The sequence below is a fragment of the Plasmodium berghei genome (genome assembly GCF_900002375.2).
Source record: "Plasmodium berghei ANKA genome assembly, chromosome: 8".
Taxonomy (NCBI): domain Eukaryota; phylum Apicomplexa; class Aconoidasida; order Haemosporida; family Plasmodiidae; genus Plasmodium; species Plasmodium berghei.
In genome coordinates, this window is record NC_036166.2 from 500,862 (window position 1) to 523,487 (window position 22,626).

At 22.8% G+C, this 22,626-nt stretch overlaps 4 protein-coding genes across 4 annotated transcripts; 2 read left to right on the forward strand and 2 right to left on the reverse strand.

Annotated features, from left to right (window-relative positions):
• Positions 1-20: 20 nt before the first annotated feature.
• On the reverse strand, positions 21-3,281 carry PBANKA_0811200 (SET domain protein, putative; the record flags this gene model as incomplete). Its single annotated transcript, XM_034564269.1, has 1 exon — positions 21-3,281. One exon carries the CDS (start codon positions 3,279-3,281, stop codon positions 21-23), a length of 3,261 nt encoding a protein of 1,086 aa, XP_034421083.1.
• A 974-nt stretch (positions 3,282-4,255) lies between these two features.
• On the reverse strand, positions 4,256-8,835 carry PBANKA_0811300 (exportin-7, putative; the record flags this gene model as incomplete). The annotated part of the gene is made up of 6 exons (XM_034564270.1): positions 4,256-4,315; positions 4,527-4,590; positions 4,827-4,950; positions 5,125-5,203; positions 5,341-8,443; positions 8,783-8,835. The coding sequence occupies 6 exons, from the start codon at positions 8,833-8,835 to the stop codon at positions 4,256-4,258; spliced, it is 3,483 nt and encodes a 1,160-aa protein (XP_034421084.1).
• A 2,849-nt stretch (positions 8,836-11,684) lies between these two features.
• Positions 11,685-19,070, forward strand: PBANKA_0811400 (conserved Plasmodium protein, unknown function; the record flags this gene model as incomplete). The annotated part of the gene is made up of 1 exon (XM_034564271.1): positions 11,685-19,070. The coding sequence occupies one exon, from the start codon at positions 11,685-11,687 to the stop codon at positions 19,068-19,070; it is 7,386 nt and encodes a 2,461-aa protein (XP_034421085.1).
• A 1,854-nt stretch (positions 19,071-20,924) lies between these two features.
• On the forward strand, positions 20,925-22,214 carry PBANKA_0811500 (conserved protein, unknown function; the record flags this gene model as incomplete). Its single annotated transcript, XM_034564272.1, has 1 exon — positions 20,925-22,214. One exon carries the CDS (start codon positions 20,925-20,927, stop codon positions 22,212-22,214), a length of 1,290 nt encoding a protein of 429 aa, XP_034421086.1.
• Between the last annotated feature and the right edge of the window lie 412 nt (positions 22,215-22,626).

Sequence of the window (22,626 nt, forward strand, 5' to 3'; positions counted from 1 at the left end):
AAATCATAGATTCATAAAATTCAATAAAAATGATTCGTGCTCATATTACTTTTGGCTAATTCAGCTAATGAAAAAAGTATTTTTATATTTTGGGTCCCTGAATTATTAATTTGTTCATAACATATTTTGAATGAATATAACAAAGAGATATAAGATATGTCCCATGGACCATATTTCTGCTTAATTAATTCTAAGAATCCCGATTTTGCAAAATCATAAAACGACTCATAATTATATGTATATATCAATATTATTAAAAATTTCAAAACTAGTGGCACCAAATCGGTATGAATTGTATATGGACAATTTATTTGGATAAAATCTAAAAAAATATGAAATGATTTAAAACCTTTTAAAAGTATTGCTTGACTTGGAATGTCACTTTTTTTATGATCTTTATAACAACTGCAATTATTATAGTCACTATAATCAATATGATTATTATAAAGAGAGAAAGATAAATCTGCTATTAAATAATTAAATGCTGCATATAGCCAATGTTTTTTTCCTAATATTGCTATGACATATAATAAGGATTTCTCTATTTTGCTTATAATAGATTCAATATCACATTTCTCATTATTTATTTTCTCCTTTATAATTGTATATTCTTTTATAAATAATGATTCGCTTGATAATGGTATTGAATATTCAGAAATATTTTCTATGCATCTATCACATTTCCATGTATTATTATTATGCAATTTACAATATCCTATTTGTTCCTCTACATTTTTTGTATTTAAAATGTCTAATAAATTGCTATCTAAATTTATATTATTTTCTAAGCTACTAACCTTGGGCAATTTATAATTTGGTCGCATTTTATTTTTCCTTTTAGTACCATCAGAATTACTATCCAAAAGGGCCGAATTTAAAAGGTTAGATTTTTGAAAAATATGATCATCTTTTTCAAATTTGTTTTCTTTATTACATATTCTATTATTTCCTTGTGTTGAGAATGGGATATAATTGTTAAAATTTTCGGGGGATGAGCCTGAATCATTTTTTATACCTCTTGTCATTTCACCCATATTACCAAAATATGTTTGATGCTTGTAATATTTATTTTCCTCATTTTCCTTTTTATACCCTTTAAGTGATTCACTTCGATATGCATAATTGTTTATTTTTATATTTGTTGTATTATCAAACATATTACTTCTCTTATTAGCCGATTTTAAATAATTTATGTTATTCATATAAATATTGTCATTTACTTCTTCGCTCTGCATATTTCCGTTGCCCACTGGTTTTGTTTTATTTGGAATTTGCTCTAACGTATTAACCCCAAAACTTCCAACTGATTGACCTCCAAAATTATATTTTTCATTTTCTAATAAAAGTTTATTTTTAGTTTCCATTGCTTTTTTATATTGTTCATCAATTTTGTTTGTAACATATACATATTTGCAAAATGAACATAATATATTTCTGTTTTCATCGATAATTTGCAGGCATCTATTACATGAACAGCTTGTATTTTTAATATCACTTAATTTCTTTTTTCTATATTCGATAGAAGCATATAGTTCATTAATAAAAGAAATACTAATTTCATCATACATATTTATTTTTCTCATCGCTATAAAACATATTTTATTATTATCCATAAAACAATAACTACTATTTGGAAAACAGCTATGGTTTAAAAAATATGCCTTTTTAAAAAGAAGTATATTATTTTTGTTTTTTGGTGAAATAAAAGAATTTTTTAAAATATCTGTAAAGGCTTCAAATTTTATTAAATTATTAATATATTGTTCATCGTCTGTTGTTTTTCTTTTGAAAAAGTCCGCTTTAGAAGATTCTATTATTGTGGAATTTATTTTTTCAGTATCCATTTTTGGTACATAGACTTCAGAAGAGCCTATATTAGATAAATTGTGTTTATAAGTATTTCCTTCTTTTATTTCTCTAAAATTAGAAAGTCTTTCTATAATGTAATCACTTTCATAGTTACTTCTATCTCGGTCTTGATATGATATATAACGATTTTTATCTCCATTTTGATCGTGTTTCTTTAATATACTATTTTTATTTTGATTATATATTTCAATATCTTTTTTTTTATTCTTTTTATTTATATTAATAAATTCTGTAATATAGTTTAATTGAGTCTTCTGTTCATTATTTAGAGAATTAAATGTTTTCCATAAATCATTTAAGTCGATTGAAGTTTCTAAAAAACAATCTTCTATAAATATAACATCTCCGATTTCAATATTTTTATTAGCAACTAATTTTATTTTGTCACATTCTTTGTCTTGTATCATTATAATATTATCATATTTGTCTTTAGTTAATGCATTTTTAATAGATTCTGATTGAAATATAATTTCATTTTCTACTTCATATCCTATCGTTCTTATGTCTCGTTCAAACACGTTTTTTATTATATTTTCATCAGAATAATGGGCATAATTTTGTTCACAACTATTTTTATTGACCCTACTATCTTCTATTTTTTTATCATCGCCTATGTAGGTATGTGTGCCAACAATTTGAACATTTTTATTATTACTTTTTTTATTTCTTCTATCACAACTATTAAAGCCACATAACCAAAAACCATTATTTCGTATTCTATCATCCCTTTCTTGGTAATCTAATTTATTTGGACAAATGTTTTTTAAATTCATATGGCTTTCTAAGAAGGGATTCTGTTTTTGTTCTTTAAATTCGATCACACTATTTTTATTAATTTTTTTTGAATAGTTTTTTTTTTTTTTATGATTTAATTCATTATAAGTTTGTTTTGTATATTGTAGACCATTTACATCTTTGTGACATTGTTGATCTCGTATATTAACATACCTTTTTAATTTATTGTCCCATATTAAATCGTCAAAAGTTATTTTATTATTTTTTATTCTTTTTCCTTTTAAAAATGCATCTTTTTGCATATTTAAATACCTATTTTTCTTTGTTTGCTCTTTTATTATTTTTTTTTTATCTTCATACCATGCACTCTTTGCATTTAGTTTAAAATCAAAAGGGTTGTTTAATAACAACCCACAGCTAATATGATTTTTTAATAAAGGGATAATTGCTTCTGAATTATTATTTATTATATCATATTTTTTAGAATTCACATCTTTTAATTCATCTTTTACTATATCATTGAAATAATCGAGCCATTTTCTAGGATGATTAGCTATATTTTTTTGCCTCTCATCTTTTTTCGAATTTTTTTCATATTTTCCTCCTTGTAATTTTACTACACGTGAACAAAAACCAAATTCGCTCGTATTTTCTAAAATCTTAATTAATGTAGACATTTTTTTGTGTTATATATATTTTTTATACAATCAAGGGCCTTAAATGAAAAATTAGAAGCTCAAAAGAATTTAAAAAAATAGAAAGCAAAATAGGTAAAAAAAAAATATATATATGTAGACATCAATTTCATGCTTACAAAGTAGCTCTATTTTATTTGGTGTCTTTTTGGCCCTTATTATTTAATGTGGCTAATTATGCACTATAAGTGCTAAAATATATTATCTTTGCCTTTTATAACAGTGCAAAAGCAAACATTTTCTTAAATTATTTTTCAAATTGTTATTATTTTCTTTTGACGTACTATTATGAAACATGTATATTTGAATGCATGCTTGTAGAGATTTCTACAACTAATAGAATTTTCCTTTCTTCTATTATCACACAGAAAGCCTGATAAAATTAGCATTCATATAGACATATAAACCACGCATATATATTCATATAATATGCATTTTGCTGAAGTTTCCGCATTCTCATTTTTTTTTAAACTATAGAAAAATTTCAACACGTAAATTTTTCTTACTTTACGTTAAAATATATGTGCACGTTATAATTCTATGCTTACTTTTTATGACATAATAAATACAATATATGACACTGAAATATTAATGGAATATTAGAAAAATATGAAAAAAAAAAATTTTATCAATTGTAATAATCAACAGTAGCTAAACGGCTATATTTTGTATAAAACAAAGAGAAAAATTGTCGCCATAATTTAAGCGAGGAAATTAAATTTATATAGTGAAGTTATTAAGATAGTAAATGTGTCTATGTAAAACAAAAATAATAATTTTAAATAAGATTATACGTTTATTACTATAAAAAGTTAAGAGGTAATAAAGTTAAAAAAAAAAATATGATAAAATAAATAAAATGATAATAGCAATTCTACGTTAAAATGATAAAGTAAAAATGGTAAATTCTATATATATTTATCGCCATTATAAGAATTTAAAATTCCTATTTTTTTTTAAATTAAAATATTTCGTATTTCTTGAGCAAATGTATACAGATTTCGGGTGAAATTTTCCTACAAAAAAGGGATAGAAAAATAAATAATAAAATGAAAGAATATATTAAAAGACAGTATATTAAATTTTTATAAACAAATAAAATGTTAATACGGTATTTATATTTGCAATGGAAAATATTTTGTATGTTTTTAAAGGATGCATAATATATATATAGGAATATGACCATAGGCATATACTCATATATACAAATTTTAATGCATAACTTACCCTGTTGTTGGAGGCTAAATTTGAGTCAATGTGATCCATTAATTTGCAAAAACTGTGTCTCAATCTGAAAATATTAAAAAATATAAATAAATAAATAAATAAATAAATAAATAAATAAATAAATAAATAAATAAATAAATAAATAAATAAATAAATAAATAAATAAATAAATAAATAAACGAATGAGAAAGTATATTTAATTACACATATCCACTAAAAATGAAGAAAAAATAAAATGATAATTTTAGATATATTTTTTCCTTCTTTTAATTATATTGATTTTTTGTTCAATATTCTTACTTTTGCTTTTTTTCTTCGCTTTGTTGAGATATAAGTTGTTCTTGTATCTTAAAATAGCCTTGGGCATCAAGTAATATTAGACCCAATAATGGTTGCGACATACTCCACGTGCTACCAAAGTTGCCTATTGTAATTAAAATAATTATGGAATAAATGTGGAAACAAATTGTGATAAAATTGATACAAAAAAGTAAAGAATAGGTAAATACATTATTTCAATTCACAGTTTTTATTCCAACAAACCAGTATACTCAATTTATATTTTTTTAAATAGCTATTTTTTTTCTATTTTTCGAACCTCCTAATATCAAGTGGAACATTAGATTTAGGACTTCCTTAAGAGCTTGGGGTTGATTTTCCAAAAAGTTTTTTATTATCTGTAAAATAGGGAATAGGAAATACAGAAATAATATAGAATACTGCGTAGCAATATAAAAGAAGAAATTTTATATAATATGTTTTGCATCGTCAAATTGATACAATATACCATATATTTCAATAAATCGTTTATTACCTGGCCTTGCTCGCTTGAACTCTTTCGGTTTGTAAATATATACGTAACAATGTTGTCTAAAATAGAACAACATGTCATAGATACGGTATAGTCAAAAGAGCACAAACCTTCCTTTACATTATGGATAATATCAGCTATAAGTTGAAATTCGAGATTTAATATTCTTTGGAAGAAATTTTTAGTAACTAAGTCAAGAAATGAAAAATAGGGTTTAAGGTGCTTAATATATGATAATAAATCATTTGTTGGTATAACTAAACACATGTTTAAAGCTAGATTTAATGAATTGTTTAATATATCATCGTTATATAGATCAAATATAGCAAAATTAACAAAATCCCCATTTAAACAATTATTAAACATGTTTAACAAAAGTGATATTATTTTATATTTTTCTTTGTATATATCACAGAATTTATCTTTTTGTAATAAATTATTTGATATAATAATGAGTATATTCGAAACGACTTTAAATAATAATATTCCATTAGGTGATGATTTGGGGAATGTAATTCTTTGTGATTTATTATATACAAATTCGCACATAAATTTAAGGAATGGAACACAAATTTCATATGTATCCCATATTATTTCTACTAATGATGTTAATATATTCATTTTATTATCTTCTAATGGATGACTGTTAATAAAAAAATTAAAAAACATATTATATGTTTCGACATTATTGCATGCCATGCATATTCCTCTTAAATCTCTTAACGCACCGATAAATGATAATTTTATTGCATTATTTTTTAATATAATGTCTTTTCCATTTATATCTATTTCTCTTTTTATACATTCGAGTAAATTATTTATTGGTGATATGTATTCTTCAAAAGATAATGAATTAGTATTTTGTTCCATAAATAATAATTTGGTTAATATTAAATAATAATTTGTTCTATATTTATAATATTTTGAGACTTCTAAAAATTTCGTATCTCTACTATGCAATAATTTTAAAATTTTCTCGTTTTTTAATAATAATCTAGCAAAGACAATTAACTTAGGTGTTTTGTCTTCTAAGCATACTATATTCATACCAGATACTAAATCATGAAATAAATCTAAACTTCTTTTTATTATTTGATCATATTCAAGGCGGTTATTCAAATTGAATAATATTTTGCTAATAATTAAGTCTATTAAAGGGTCATTATTTTCTTCGTCATTTTTGCTCGAAATAAGGGACGATCCAGAGAAGTTATTTCCACTGGCATTAACATTATTATTTGAAGAATTTGTAATGGAATTATTATTTCCTGAGGCAGATATTATTCTCGAAGCAATTGATCTCATTTCTTTCAAGAAATTATTATTTTTTTTTCCATTGATATATACTTTTTTAAATAACTCTAAACAATTTAGATATGCAAATTCAAGATATTCAAAAACTTCTGAAGATTTATTTGTTTGCTCCATTAATGAAAAAACTAAAAAACATAGTTCTGAATTAATTTTAAAATTATCAGAATTTGCAAATTTCATATTTGATATAGCGCTTGTAGAAATTATAGAAGAGATAATAAATACTAGCCATGTTGTTTGTTCTATAAAAACCGATTTATTTATAAGATTATTTTCGTGATTATTTTTTAATTCATAAAATATAGATAATATTTTACCCCCTATAAAATTATATTGTAATTTACATAAATTAGATATTAATTCAAGTTGTTCGCTTCTTAATACATCATTGTATAATGGATTTTCTATTTCGCAACTATCGCCTGTTTCACAAATATATTTAGCAAGTTCTAATCTTGAGTTTATAAACACAATTGTAATGTTATATATATAATCACAAATAATTAAATATTTATTATCGATATCGTTATTAGTATTAAAACTGTTAGATATACTATTATTATTTTTTTTTATAAAAAAGTTTTTATTATTAATAACATCATTTAATAATTCTTTTTCATCAGTTTTACTATTAATTTCTTTAATTACTTTTGGGGGTATAATATTTAGCATATTACTCCAAATACCTAATAAATAATGTTTGCTATTACATAAATATTTCCAATTTTTCATTCCATCCATTGTAAATAAATATATATTATTACACCATGAAAGGAAATTAGAATATGTACTTAATTCTTGTAATCTTATACTTGTATCTATTTTACCAATCAGTCTGCATAATTCATGGAAGCAATCTTCATCATGTAAACCTATTTTTTTTTCAATTATTTTATTGATGCCCCCTAAAAATTCATTCATATAACGTATCTTTTGTTTTTCGTTTGAAAAAAATGTTTTCCTTAAACTTCCTAATAATATTAGTGATCTAATACAATATTTACCACAGCAATTTCTTATATCATCTACTTCAGACATACATATTTCATACATATCAAAAAATAATTTGGGAATATTTTTTTCATTAAATATGTCCCAAGATTGAGGTATCATAAGAGATATATTTTCATCGGAACTTTCATCATTTATCATTGTACCCATAAAATCAAATGATAAACTATTATAAATTAATTCAAGTACTTTCATAAGTAATCGATTTTCTTCTACTCTTAATTCTATTCTTATACTTCCTTTTACAAATTCTTCTAATGTTTCTATACCTACTTTAAATATATCTTTTAATACATAATCACGAAACGATATAGCGCACCTTCGGCTTTTTGCTGAATTTACACCACATTGAGGATGCATATCTTCAATCAAAGCAGCATATATATATAAACCTATAATCCAATGGCTTGTTACTGAATTTAAAAAATATTCTACTTGTTTTGTTATTAATGCATAGTTTGTATTTTCTAACCATGATAATTTAACTATACGTACATATAATCGAACAAAATTGCCTAATATATTAGATGACAGATTTAATAACTCAACCCCTTTATTATATAAATATGATATTACAAATTCTTTTAATTCTTCTTTCTCATTATTTTCGATTTTATTCCATTCGTTTGTTATTAACTGGAGTAAACCAGATGTAGTAAATATTAATGTATGCACATGTGTTGTGCTCCCCAATATATTTTTCAGTTTGCTAACATTTCCTACATTGCTCACTAATGGTAGTAAAATTGTATGTGCCTGATTTTGTTCTTCTTTGTTTCCACTGAAAATAAATATATCAAATAAAAAATATGTGTGCATTTGTGTATTAAAAGAATATTCATAAATATAACAAATTCCAAATTTATGTGAGAATAATAGAAAAATTGTATTATAGAAATTATAATAACCATAAAGTCAAGTAGCTGTTTGGATGAAAATCTATATTTATGCATATCAAATCGATAAAACCATTAATAAGGTTCTTCAATTTGGATAAATATATGTATTCCAATTTTCAATTTTTTAGGTAAAGTAAAATTTCATAAATTAGGGGTGAACAATACACTTATAAAAGGAAAAAGTATTCCTCATATTTTTTTATTGTTATTTTATTTCTTACCAATACATAGCTTCACAAAGAACTTGAAGCTGCTGCAACTCCGCCTCGCTCATTTTCAATAAAATGTAGGTAGAGATGTACTTGTTTTTAATAAAAATCAAAAAGCAATAGTAATAATAATGATAGTGATGATAAAATAATAAATAAAAGCACAGTAAATGTATTAATGTAAACAGAAAAGGTTATTAAATAAGATATATCAGAATATGTCTTAATAAAATAAACAGATGCTTATTTATGTGTTATACACAAGAGGAATATTTATAAGCATTCATACCCCTGCACACACACAAGCACGTATATACATATATATGCATGCATGTATATAGATAAATAATTTATATATATGTATACTTTTTAATTTTCACAATAACTTAAATTTGCAAGAATTTTATATTTTTATATGAAGAAACTTCTTTTGCGAAAATGTTCCTCATGCAATTGCTGTTCCATTTATCCCATTTTATGTGCATATGCATACATATATAAATTCATATATATCAATATACTTACACAAATGTTTGTGTAAGGGAACCTTTATTTCTTTTGTATAATTTCCTGCTTTATCCATGTAATTTAGAATTATCATATTTATATATAATATATTATTAGTATGTATATATATGCATATTTTCTTTTTCTTTTTTTCTTATCATTGTTTCATTATATTTATCATTGCTCATTATAATCTTTCACTTACATAAAAACATATTTTAATTAAAAATTGTTAATTTTAATTAAAAGGCTTTATTTTCAAAAATTATAAAGGTATTGGAAATTATTTAATTATAAAAATTAAAATACCAATTATGTATTTTATGATATATATATAATATATATTATATGTGTATATATTGTATATATATAAATTATTATGCGTATGTATGTATATAAATTATATGCACAATCGCTTTAGTAGGATGGTTTCATAACGTTTTTTTACCATGCTTATAAAAAAATGTGAAATAATAAAATAATAATATGTAAATAATAAGCTATAAAAAGGGGAGATGGAGAAAAAATAAGCAAATCACGTCATGATCATTATGAATGGAAATAAATAAAACAATAGATAAAAAAAAATTAGAAATGAAAATATGAAATTATAAAAACACAATAATCTGATATAGTAAAAAAGTAATAAAAATTATAGTAAAAGGTATAAAAAAAATAAGCAATTATAAAAAATTGCACTAATTTTGTAATAGTCAATAATAAATGATATGGGTATGGTAATAATGATATGAAAAAAAAACATCTTTACAAAATAGAATGCATATAGTATAAAAATTTTTATATTTTTTATGTATAATGAAATATGTGCATACATATTATATGAGTTAAGTATTTTTTTCATATTCTCATCACATATTTTGAAATATATCAAAAAAAAAAAAGCGAAAAAAAATGCTATACTATATATGCAATATTATAGCATGTATTATTATAACTGACATAGGATTATAAATTAATTATTTCTTACATTTTTATAGGATCACGTAAGCATAATATATCGTATTCAAAGGAGGTTCTATTTCATTATTTTATTTTTTTTTTTAATTAGATAATAATACAACGTATATAAAGAAAAAAAAATATTTCTCTGGCGTATTTTTTTTTTTTGAAATATATAAAAAAAAATTTAAGGCTTATCTTTTTTATATTTAATATTTAAAAAATGTTTAATAAAGTATTTGTATTTTATTTATTTATTTTATTATTTTTTTAAATCGAATGTCATTTTTTACATATTACATTACGAATACAAATATATAGAGCTATAGATTAAATGCATATTTATATATGTTATTAAATATATATATTTTTCGTATATATATATTTATTCGAATGTATCTATCTTCATTTTATTGTAAATTAAGATATATTCTACATATATATATACTATATATTGGCCATTACAGCATTATACATATATGTCTTGGGGATTTATAATTTCGAAAATATTACATTTATATATTATATTCTGTTAGACTTAAGTTATTGTTATCGTTTTTTAACTATAAATAAAGATCCATTAGTATACAAAATGGAATGATATATCAGAAAAAATATTTAAATGTTTTTTTTTTTATTTTGGATTATTTTTATTTTTTACTCAGTCACAAAAAAAAATAAACAAATATATAAATATAATATTCCTTATATATTTAACATTTTATGTTGTTAAATTGTCAGAATTATAATTATAAACCATTGCTATTATTGCTTCCTTTTCAATATTATTAACAAAGGCATTATTACTTTTATAAATGTTTTATTTTTTTTCATTTCATTTATTTTTTTTTAATACAATTTTCTTTATATAAGTAAACAACCAAAAAGGAAATCCCCAAATAAACCTAAAAATAATAAACGGCACAAAAAAATGCTATATACGATGTGTGAAATATGATTGTATACAACATCTTATACTTGTTTTAATAAATAAATATAAATATATATATATATATATATATGCATATGTTGTATTATACTGCGAGACATCGTTTAAATGCTCTTTCTGCATTTTATTGCTTTTTGTGCCTTTATTTAGTTACTCGTTATATAATTATTCCATGGTCATTGTTTTATATATATCATACTTAAGATAAGTATAGATAACAATATTCACAATATATATTTATATAATCATTTCTACTGATATTGTTATATACTTATTTAAAAAAAACTATTAATAATATATATACATGTATATTCGTTTTCATATATATGCATGTGTCATATATATGTATATAAATAATATCTATGCGTAATTACATATAAATGTAAGACTCAAATATGCATTGCTTGACAGTGAAAACATGTATTTTTATATTTGTTTGCGTGTATTAGAATACAATATATTGTTGTAATTTTTTTTTTACAAAATTATACAAAAACTATGAATCTATTTTCTAAAACTGGGATAAATACTAATAATATAAATTTTTGTGAATCATATTATTCAAAAAATGCGAATAAAAATAAAAACGATGATATAATTAGTAGAATGGATTTATCGGATAATAGCGCGATAAAAAAATATAATGGATTTGGAAGGGATGATAAAAATAATATTAGTGATGGTGATATACAATCAGAAAATGAATATTATTCTAATCCCAATCTTTATAATTCCGTGAAAAATTTTTATGATAATTTTTCTAACAAAAATAAGGAAGGTATAGAAAATACAGAAAATAGTTATTTCGGTTTTTTGAATAAAAATGAATACAGTGGTGATAATTATGATAACTTTCCAGTCGAAGAATATATAAGTAATATTAAAAAAAAGAGCATGCCGAATTTTAAGCAATATTTAAAGGAGCGTCTAAACGACGCAATGAAAAATGATGAGGAAAAAAATGGAATAAAAAAGAAAAAAATATATGAAAATACGCCCATCACAAATAATGATTGCATGGAAAATGATTATTTGAAGAATCTTAATGGAAATAATACTAATGATGATATATTTAAATATAATAATTTAATTCATTCTTCTAATTTTTTGAAATATTTTAATGATACAGAATGTCGAAATGACCATGGTAGTTTTGACTTATTTGGTATTAATAAAACACAAACACCTTCACAACAAATCCATTTATTTGAAAATGAAAAAAATTATATAGAGGAAGATAATGAAGCGTTAGAGAGAACGAAAAAAACAAAAAGAGGAAGGAGAAGAAAAAATACAAAACCGACTAAATCAAAAAATAGAAAAAATGAAAATTTTATAGATTATCAAATAGCTAAAGAGACCTGGAAAAAATCCAATAGTAATGAATCTAAATTTATAGATGATGGAATTATTACGAAAAAAAAAAGTATATTAGAAGATACAAGGGGAAATTATATATACAACGAAGACAATGATGATTTAGAATATAACGATAAAAATTATTACTATAAAAAATATTTAATAAATAATATATTTTCCAATATATCAAAAATTGCATCGAATAATAAGAATGAAGAAGTATATGAAGAGAATGATGACGGCATAACAAATTTTATTTCATCAAAAAACATGAATCATAATAATGAAAAGGTTTCAGAAGCATTCCCTTTTCACCAAAATTTGAATGCTTTACAGGATTTTGAAAATGGGTATAAACAAAATGTAGGAAGTCGTAATGCTAGATATAACAAAAATTACTATGTTATCAAAGAAGAAAATAATGCAAATAGTAATAGTAGTAATACTGAAAATAATATTAGTGACAATTATAATAACTATACCAACTACAATGATGATTGCAATAGTACATCGAAAAACCCAATGGAACGTTTCCCCAAATTTTCAGATGATAATAAAAATGAATATACTAATATTAAAAGATATTATGAGTATAAGAAATCTTTTGATAAAATAAATGACGATATTTGTGTCGATTACGATATCAATAATATTAAACAAGCCAATTATGTGCATTCTCCAAGTATTACTACTTCTATTTCTAAAACCAGAACAAGCATAAATAATACTAGCAACGATGATTTGAATAATAATATGAATAACGAAGACATTTTAAACGGAAAAAATAGTTATAATAAACATGAAAAAACTTTAAGTAGCTATATATGTGACAAACATATCAATTCAAATGATATAAATAATTTTTGTAATAATAATCATTGTTTAAATATAGGAACAAATAGTAATGAAATAATTGGCAATAAAGAAAATGTAGAAAATTATTATTCAATGATGCAGTGTATTTCAAAAAAAAAAAAACAGTATACATCAGATAGTGATGATAATTGCAATAATTATTATCTTTTAAAAACGAAAAAAAAAAATACAGGCACAGAAAATTGTTCAATTAACGATAAATTTATAACAAACGATAATAATGATATTGATAATAATTTTCCCAAAAATATACAAATAAATTCGTTTTATAACAAATTAGATCGTGATAATAATGCTCGTAATATAATTAGTAATAAACCATATAATTTTTACAATTACATGTTTGGAAATAGTTCTAAAAATATTGATTCTGATACCGATATAAGCAGTGCAATCAAAGATAGTAACATTGATAATGCCATCGAAAATCATGTAAATAATAATCTCAATAATAAAATAAGTAGTAATTATTTTCTAAGAACACATATACGTAATAAAAACGGGCAAGATAATACCGGTAGTTATCCACGCCACGAAATACAACTACCCAACAAAAATATAACAAAAAGCAGTCGGATTTATGATGCTCACTATGATATTTTGAAAAATTACAGTAAAATTCATAATTGTGATATAAATATGAAACATTATAATGGACTGAATGAAAAGGTTTATTCATACTGTAGAGGTGATGGTGAGACTATCAAAAAAAACAAAAACACCCTATATAAAATATGGGAGGAAGAGGAAGAAGAGCCTCAACAAGGCGATGATGAAATGGACGAAGAACATGAAAACGGTACTGATCATTACAATAATATGCATATTTCGAGTAGGCATAACAAATTTTTACATAATAGTAATATGCTTAGTAGAAAAGCATCACATATGAATGGCGGAATATTGACATTTCCTTTTTTAAAATATGAAAACATGAATAGTAAAATCGTGGGGAATAAACCCATTAGAATCCCTAACCTTCATAATCTGAACAATACACACAAACATCACCGTTATAATATAAAAAATAAAAACCGTGAGAACATATATACTAATTATAGTGGCAATAATAATATAAGTTCAAGCTTTTCAAACGATGAACAAAGTTCTGAAAAAAAAAAAAATGAAAATAACATTTTACAAAATATGGGCATGCACATTTTAAAAAACAATGGCATTAACATTGAAGATGATAGTGATGATAAAATTAGCAGCAATAATTTTGAGGGTAATTATCCTAGTGAGGGAGGCGAAAATAATTTAATAAAAAATTGTTTTGGTACACACTCAAAGGATAATTATATTGACAAAAAATTACAATTAATATTAGAAGAAAAAAAAACGAATAGGGGCATTGAAAATCAATTAATTTCGATGCCAAGTAATAATATATACAATATTTGGAATAAAAAAAACGAGGGAGTATACGATTATTGTATGAATAATTCAGATACCGAAAAAAAAAAATTTAAAAATACTCTTGAAAATCGTAATTATTCGAACGAAATCGCTAAGGCAAGGGCATTTGAGTCCTCACCTTCCGGGGTTGCGTTATCATTACCGAATGGCTGGATAAACAGACAAAAATTAAGTGTAAGCAAAAAAATTGAAATTATCAAAAAAAATGAAAATAATAACGACCGAAAAGTTATTCACAATTTATCAAATATTGTCCCAAATAAATACTTTGAATATTTTAACAATTCTTTTTTGCAAAAAAATAATAATTTTTGTTTGCATCATCTAAAGTTGTTTAATTTAAATAAATTGAATGAAAATAAAAAATTAAAAGAACAAAATTTATTAAATATAAATAATAATAACAATAACAATATTATTAATAATAATTATAATAGCACTGGAAATCATATAAACAAAAATATATGTGGAAATAAAAGGAATACCCTCGATAATAGACGAAATAATATCAAACACATTAGTAGTGACGATAATAATGGCGAAAGTCAATTCATTAATTTAAAAAAAAATATAAATAAGATAAATAGCGATAAATATTTTAATTTTATTGCCAATTTTAAAAGACCAGAATATGTGTGTGATAAACATAAAATGATGCTTGAAAATTTTAATAAAAATGCTTTCAATAAGCACGAACTTAATATGCCAGCAGAAATAAATCGATACAATCATCCTGATGGATATATTATGAATGATAATAAAATATATAATTTGGAGTCGAAGGAGAAATTAATATCAAATCTAAGAAATGAGAAATATTTTTATAATTATGATTTAAGTAATGAAGAATATGAGCAAAATGAATATGAAAATGATATTGACGATAGTTATATTGGAGGAATGAGAAAGAGAAATAAAAATGAACATTTTCAAGACCACAATATGTTCAACAGAACATTTGTATTGCCAAAAAGGAGAATTATACATTCGGATTTAGTTCATCATTTTAATAAAAATAAATTAGAAGAAATGCATGAAGAAAATAATCAATATTATATGTACAATACATATAATTTAAATAAAAATAATGGACGAAAAAAAAACAGTTTTCCAGTAGCAAATAATTATAATTTCGATATTAAAGATGAATATAATGGCAACAATATAAAACAAATTTCAGAAAATGACGATAAAATTGCTAGTATTGGGAATAATAATGAAAATAATAACGAAAATAATAATAAATATTATGATGATTATTATAATACAGATGATAATGAAGACGATGAGTATAATAATAGTTCTCTTTGCAATAAAAATGAGTTGGAAAAAATATCTCAAATTGAAAATATAATATCTAGAAAGATGAGATCAAAAAAAAATAATGATCCTAACAATTGTTTGAATGAACCATATGATGATGATGAAAGTGAGTTATATAATAATATTGAATTTGATCGAATTAAAATTGATAATATTCTTGCTGGTACAATAAATTTAGAAGATAAAAATGAAAATTTAATTAATAATATACTAGAATTGGAAAGAAGGAAATATACAATTAACTGTATTATAGATACATTACGAAAGGAAAGCAAAACTGAATATAAGATAGATAGCAAAACAGAGTTGAAAAATAAAATTAATCCAAGCATTTATGAATTATATTCAGATAAATCTAATTATAATATTTATAATACAAAAATGTGCGTAAATTATTTTCTTGATGAAAAAATACATTCGCCTGAAAATAAAGAATTTATACAAAAATTTTTTGTTGAGAAAAATACTAAAAATGTTTATTTTGTACAAGTGTTTAAAAATAAAAATAAGGGCCGAAAGAATAATAATAACAGCTCTCGTGTGAATTTCAAAATGGATGATAACAGTGAAATTCATAATGATAATTCTGAAAACAAAAATATGAACATTAACCAAGTTGACAACGAGGAAAAGACACCTGCTTTGCAGCATTCAAACAAAATATTCGAAGACAACTACAATACTTTTGTTAACAATAAATTGAATGAAAAAGGTTTTAGTGCATTTACATCAAATACATGTTCTGAGGATACAAAAAATCCAAGTGTCGATTTCTCAGAAATGTTGGATAAAAACGAAGATGAGGAGAAAAGAGACGACAATGATGCAAACTGTGGCATAGAAGATAATAATGCTGATCAAGAAAAAATAAAAGAGAAAGTGGAAAATGAGCGTAAGACAAATGAAAACAATGATAGTATAAATAAATCAGAATATTTTAATTACCAATTAGGACTAATAATAGAAAGATTTTATAAATTTAACAAAGATAATAAAAAGAAGGATAATTGTGAAGTGGATAAAAAAGAAACAGAAGAAGACGAAAAAAAGAAGATGCCTCGAAATGAAAATGATCAAACTTTCCTCGACGAATATAAAATACATATTGAAAAAAATAAAAGAATCGAAACAAAGGAAGTAGATCATCTCGAAATCAAAGATACACAGAAAATTCAAATGGATCGAGATAGGGATGATATCGAAGGAGAAAAGGTAGAAAATAAAAATAATTATGGTGATGAAAAAAAAAATATATTGAATCAAGAAACAATAGTGCGAAATCTTGGAGAAGCAAACGAATTTGAAATGGTTCAAACTGGTAAAGAAAAAAAAAAAGATGAAAAGTATTATGAGGAAAACAATTTTTCTTTAGGAGAAAAAATAAATATAAATGCAAAAATAGGAAAAATAAATGAGATAGATGAAATAGAGGACATTAGAGAATATAAAAGGGAACTAAATGAAGATAATATAGAAATTGAAAAAAATAAATTAAAAGATTTATCTATACATCCAAATTTATATGGTATAACAAAAAATGAAACAAATTATATGCTTTTTGAGGATGAAGGAGTTGATGACGACGATGATGATGATGATGAAGAAGATGATGAAGACGAAGAATATGAAGAAGAGGACGAAGAAGAGGAAGAAAATAAAACAATAATAGAAGAAATGGATAATATAGAGGAATATAACAAAATTTATGATAGCGGTCAAACTAAAAATAATATTGAGCAGGGACATGTTTTAAAAACTGAAAATAATACTAATTATGATAAATACAATATAAACGTAATTGATGAACAAAATATTATTAAAGACACAATGAAGAGTGATATCAACAAACAAAATATATCATTTTGTGATAAAAATAATATTCTTTTTAAAAAAGATGACAATATTACAGAAAGAAAAGAAGAAAATGGTGAATTAAAAAATAATATAGATATAAATATTGGTAATTTAGAAAAAGACAAAAGACAAATGGAAGAATTTGTAAATAGTTTTCAAGAAAATCAAAATAAAATGATGAACGATTTAAAAATTAAACCTGAAAATGAACTTGAAAACTCTGAAAATAGCAATATGAGCTATAAAAATAAAGATTATAATAATGAATATACACATAATTTTGATAAATTTGAAAAAACGAATGAATTAAATAACTACAGAAATGAAGCTAGCTTAATGAATTATAAAAATGAAGAAAATAATGATGTAAAAAATTTGAAAAATTATAACAATAATACTGAAAATAGAAATTTCAAAGGCAATGGCAATATATGTTATAATAACCATAATGATGTTAATCAAAACAATAAAATAAATCATGAAAATATGAACATAGAATTGGATATTAAAAACATACTCAATAATGATAATAATATATTGAAAAACATAAACGGAAAAAATATATTTATAAAAGATATGGTAAATGAAAATAATCAGTATGCACATGATTATTGTGATATTGAAGATAATGTAAAATATAAAATGTTAGACCAATCAAAAAAAGATAAAATAGAGATAATAAAAACCAAAATAAAAAAAAACAAGAAATTAACTAAAGATGATTTCAAATTGTTGTCTGAAGTATTACATCATAAATTCTTATTAAATGAAATAAGTGCTATTGGTAATTACAAAGTAAATTATAAAAATTCCTATGGTATATTGGAGATTGAAGAATATAAATTACAAAAAGAAATGCAAAGTATGATTTGTGATTGTTTATCCATTGGATTAACAACACATGAAAGAGAGTTTTTACATGAGTTTCAACTTTTTATGCCCGATGTAAATATTATGGATGATAAACATATTCTATATATATTGAGACATTCAAAAGATGAGCAAAAATGCATTTTTATGTCCTTTTTAGAGGAAAACAAAATTGCCTTGTAACGTTTTATTTGTGTCATAATAAAAATAAAACGATATAGATATATTCAAATTTCCATCATTGCCTCTATTATCGTTATTAATACTTATTACTTCTGTGTGACCTGGGAATTATATACAGTTATATTACATCTCAAGGGTATTATAAAAAAAGGGATGCCTCGTGTAACAACTATAATATAAAACATACATGTAAATATGCTGATAATAAATAGATTGAATTATATATAGATAGAAAGCTATATATTGCAAATTAAAACGTATGAGAAAGAACTAAAATTGAGTGTAGCAAATTATTTGAAATAATTAGCAAACCATAATCATATAATAAAAACCATTTACTATCAGATATAAGCCTTAATCAACATCAAATTAAATGAATGATATTGAAATATTATGCATAAATACTGGAGACTTAGAGAAAAAACCAATAGATATGTTCCCTGCATATTAACATTATAAGGCTATATATATATGTGCATATAATGATACCAAAAAATGTCATAAAATACAATGTAACTTTAAATTAAAATAAAATATACAAAATAAAATACAAATTATATACACCAATTATTTGTGAACGATTTGCCAAGACATTGTTTATTCCATTAAATAATCCTTTATATATATTTCATTCTTCATTTTTTTTGTGTTTTGTCTCAATATTTCATACTTATCGATATGAATATATGTATTTGTATGTATACAAATGGTATAAAAACGTTATATTTAATTTTATAGTGAGCAAAAAAAGCTTCCAAAAATTTTTCACATTACGAAATTCATATATGTATACTCCGGTGATATACATAATTGTTTTATTCTATATATTGTTTTTATTTTTTAAGTTATATGACTAATTTTTCGTGGTATATTTTTTTACTATGCATACGTAATAAATTTGAAGATAATTATACATGTATGCATTATTATCATATTTTTTTCTTTTTTGAAATTATTTTTAAAAAATATAGGTTTTACTGTTTTTTTCACGTAATAAAAAACTTTAAAAAAATAAAAAGGAAAAATTTAAAAATCATGATAAAATATTTAATAAAGAATGTGCCTTATTTATAAAAATGTATAGGCGAAATAAATTAAGTATTTAATAAAAGTAAATGCGTAATTTCCTTTTGTATGCAGTAAAATAAATAAGATAGAAAACGGGAAAATGACTAATGGGATTATAATATGCATTAACTAAATATGCATATATAATAATATACTTATAATATTCAAATAAACAAATGTTGTATAATCTTTTTCATTGTATACTTTTATTTCATGTGATATTTCGGAAAATAATACAACGGTTAAAAAATAGAAAATACGAAATATAAGCATTTACAAAAAGGTAGTTATAAAATAATTATTTATTAAAATGCAGTGATTTCATTGTTTTTAACTCATTGTAAAATATTTGTAAAGCTATATTTATATTTTTTAATTTGTTAAAATATTTAAAAAATAATGAATTCCTTTTACATCGAATTCGTTGCTTTTATTTTGAATTCATTCATAAGCACTTGTGCGCGCATTTAAGCATATTTATGTAAGTCCATTCATACAGTGTATACATATGAAAATTCGAATACTATATATTACATATATGCATACATTTCGAAAAAACTGACGCCTTTTTTAAACTTTGTGGATTTGCGCTGCTAAAGTGTATATTTCAAGAGTAAGAAAAGTAATTTCCATCGTTATAGCCTCATTATATGTATTTATATTTCATACATATAGTTTGTTTAGTTTCATTTTTTTTTTTTGCGATTCTTTATATTTTGGGATTAGTCTTATTTTGCATGATAAACATTAATGTAAAGTCTAATGAAACCATAACTTTTATTGAGTATGTTTGTCTCTCCTTTTGGGTTTTTGATTGCACTGCTTGTGTTTTTTAACTTAATTGACTTTTATTTAAGTGATGAATTTGAACGAATTGAGTATAATCAAGATTTGACAAAAATAAAATATTATGATTCTCCTAAACATATTGATAAGGGCTATTTATATAAGCATGTAGGAAAATCATTATTTCAAGATTTAATTGTAACTGTAAAAATCGATAAAAATGACTTATCTCAGGATGTAATAAGTTTAGCAAAAAAAAAAAGTTATATAAAAATAATAGGAGATTGGAGTAAATATCCAAAACATAAGTATAATATGATATGTTTGGCATTTGTACAAAGAAAACGTACAAAAGGAAATAAACAACAATTATGTACAGACATCGATTTTACATCAAATGATTCTTATAAAGTATGCTATAAAGAAAATAACTATTCTATAAAAAGTTTATTTTTATATTTTGAATTATCTCAGGATTATTTTAAAAAATTATTTTCATCATTTAGTATACCTGTAATAGTTAATATAGATAATACACAAATTAATTATACTAACAATAATAATATAAAAGATGAAAAACCACTTCTAGATTTATTTGTATGTTATAAATCTAATGATGAACCAATTTGCTGTTTGGGAAAAGTTATATTTAATTCTTATCCTAAAGGCATAGGAAATAATATTAATGATTATAATACTATTTATACTAAATCATTTTTAACGTCAAATTGGGATTATTCAATTTTTATTCAAGCAGAATATTTAACGATACATAATAGAATAGCATTTTTTAAAATACCTCATGATTTTAATAAAGATAAAAATAAAAAATGCGCACCATTTTGGAATTATGCTATATTAGGTGCAGGCCCAATAAATAAATTAAAAAGAGAACCACATTCTGTAATAACAAAAAATCATATACAATACTTTTTTACAAATGATAATAAGCTGATTAATTATTATATACCATATATTAAAGACAGTGATTTACAAATTAATGATAATTATGCAATTTGTTTATATTCTGACGAAAATGATTTTGAAGGAATAGAACTCGTAAATGTACACTTTTATATTAACTTAACAGATTCTATTATTATAATATTTTTAATTATTTTTATCATTGTGTTTATACCACTCATTTTTTCACTAACCTATTTATGTGCCATCTTAAAAATTAACAATCTTAAGGTAAAAATGCAAAAATTAAAATTATTAAACAGAAAAGATGAAATTGAAGATAGGCTTCAAAATGAGTTAAATTTGAATCAGTACGAATATCCATAGTTTTCTGCTTCCGACGAAAATAGTCAAACGAAAAAAATGAGACACAAATCCGCATAGCTATCTATTTGTATACATTAATTTTACGATGAATACGATTTATGAGCCCGAATACCAGTCATATATTTTTTATCAAATTAGATGATGAATAAGACAACGTTTTCAAGGACTAGCAATCCATATATACACATATATATATTATTTTTGTTGTGTATGAACTTGAACTCGATGTCTTTCTTTTTTTTTACATGTTTTTTTTTAATACTATTTTCAATTTATTAGGAGAAAAATATCTCTTAGAATTTCAAATTTTATATGTATCATTTTTTCCTTCTCCTAATATATAATAAGATAATCACATCGAAATTTTATTTAATTCATATTTGTTTGCTATTACGACATTTCCCCATTATTA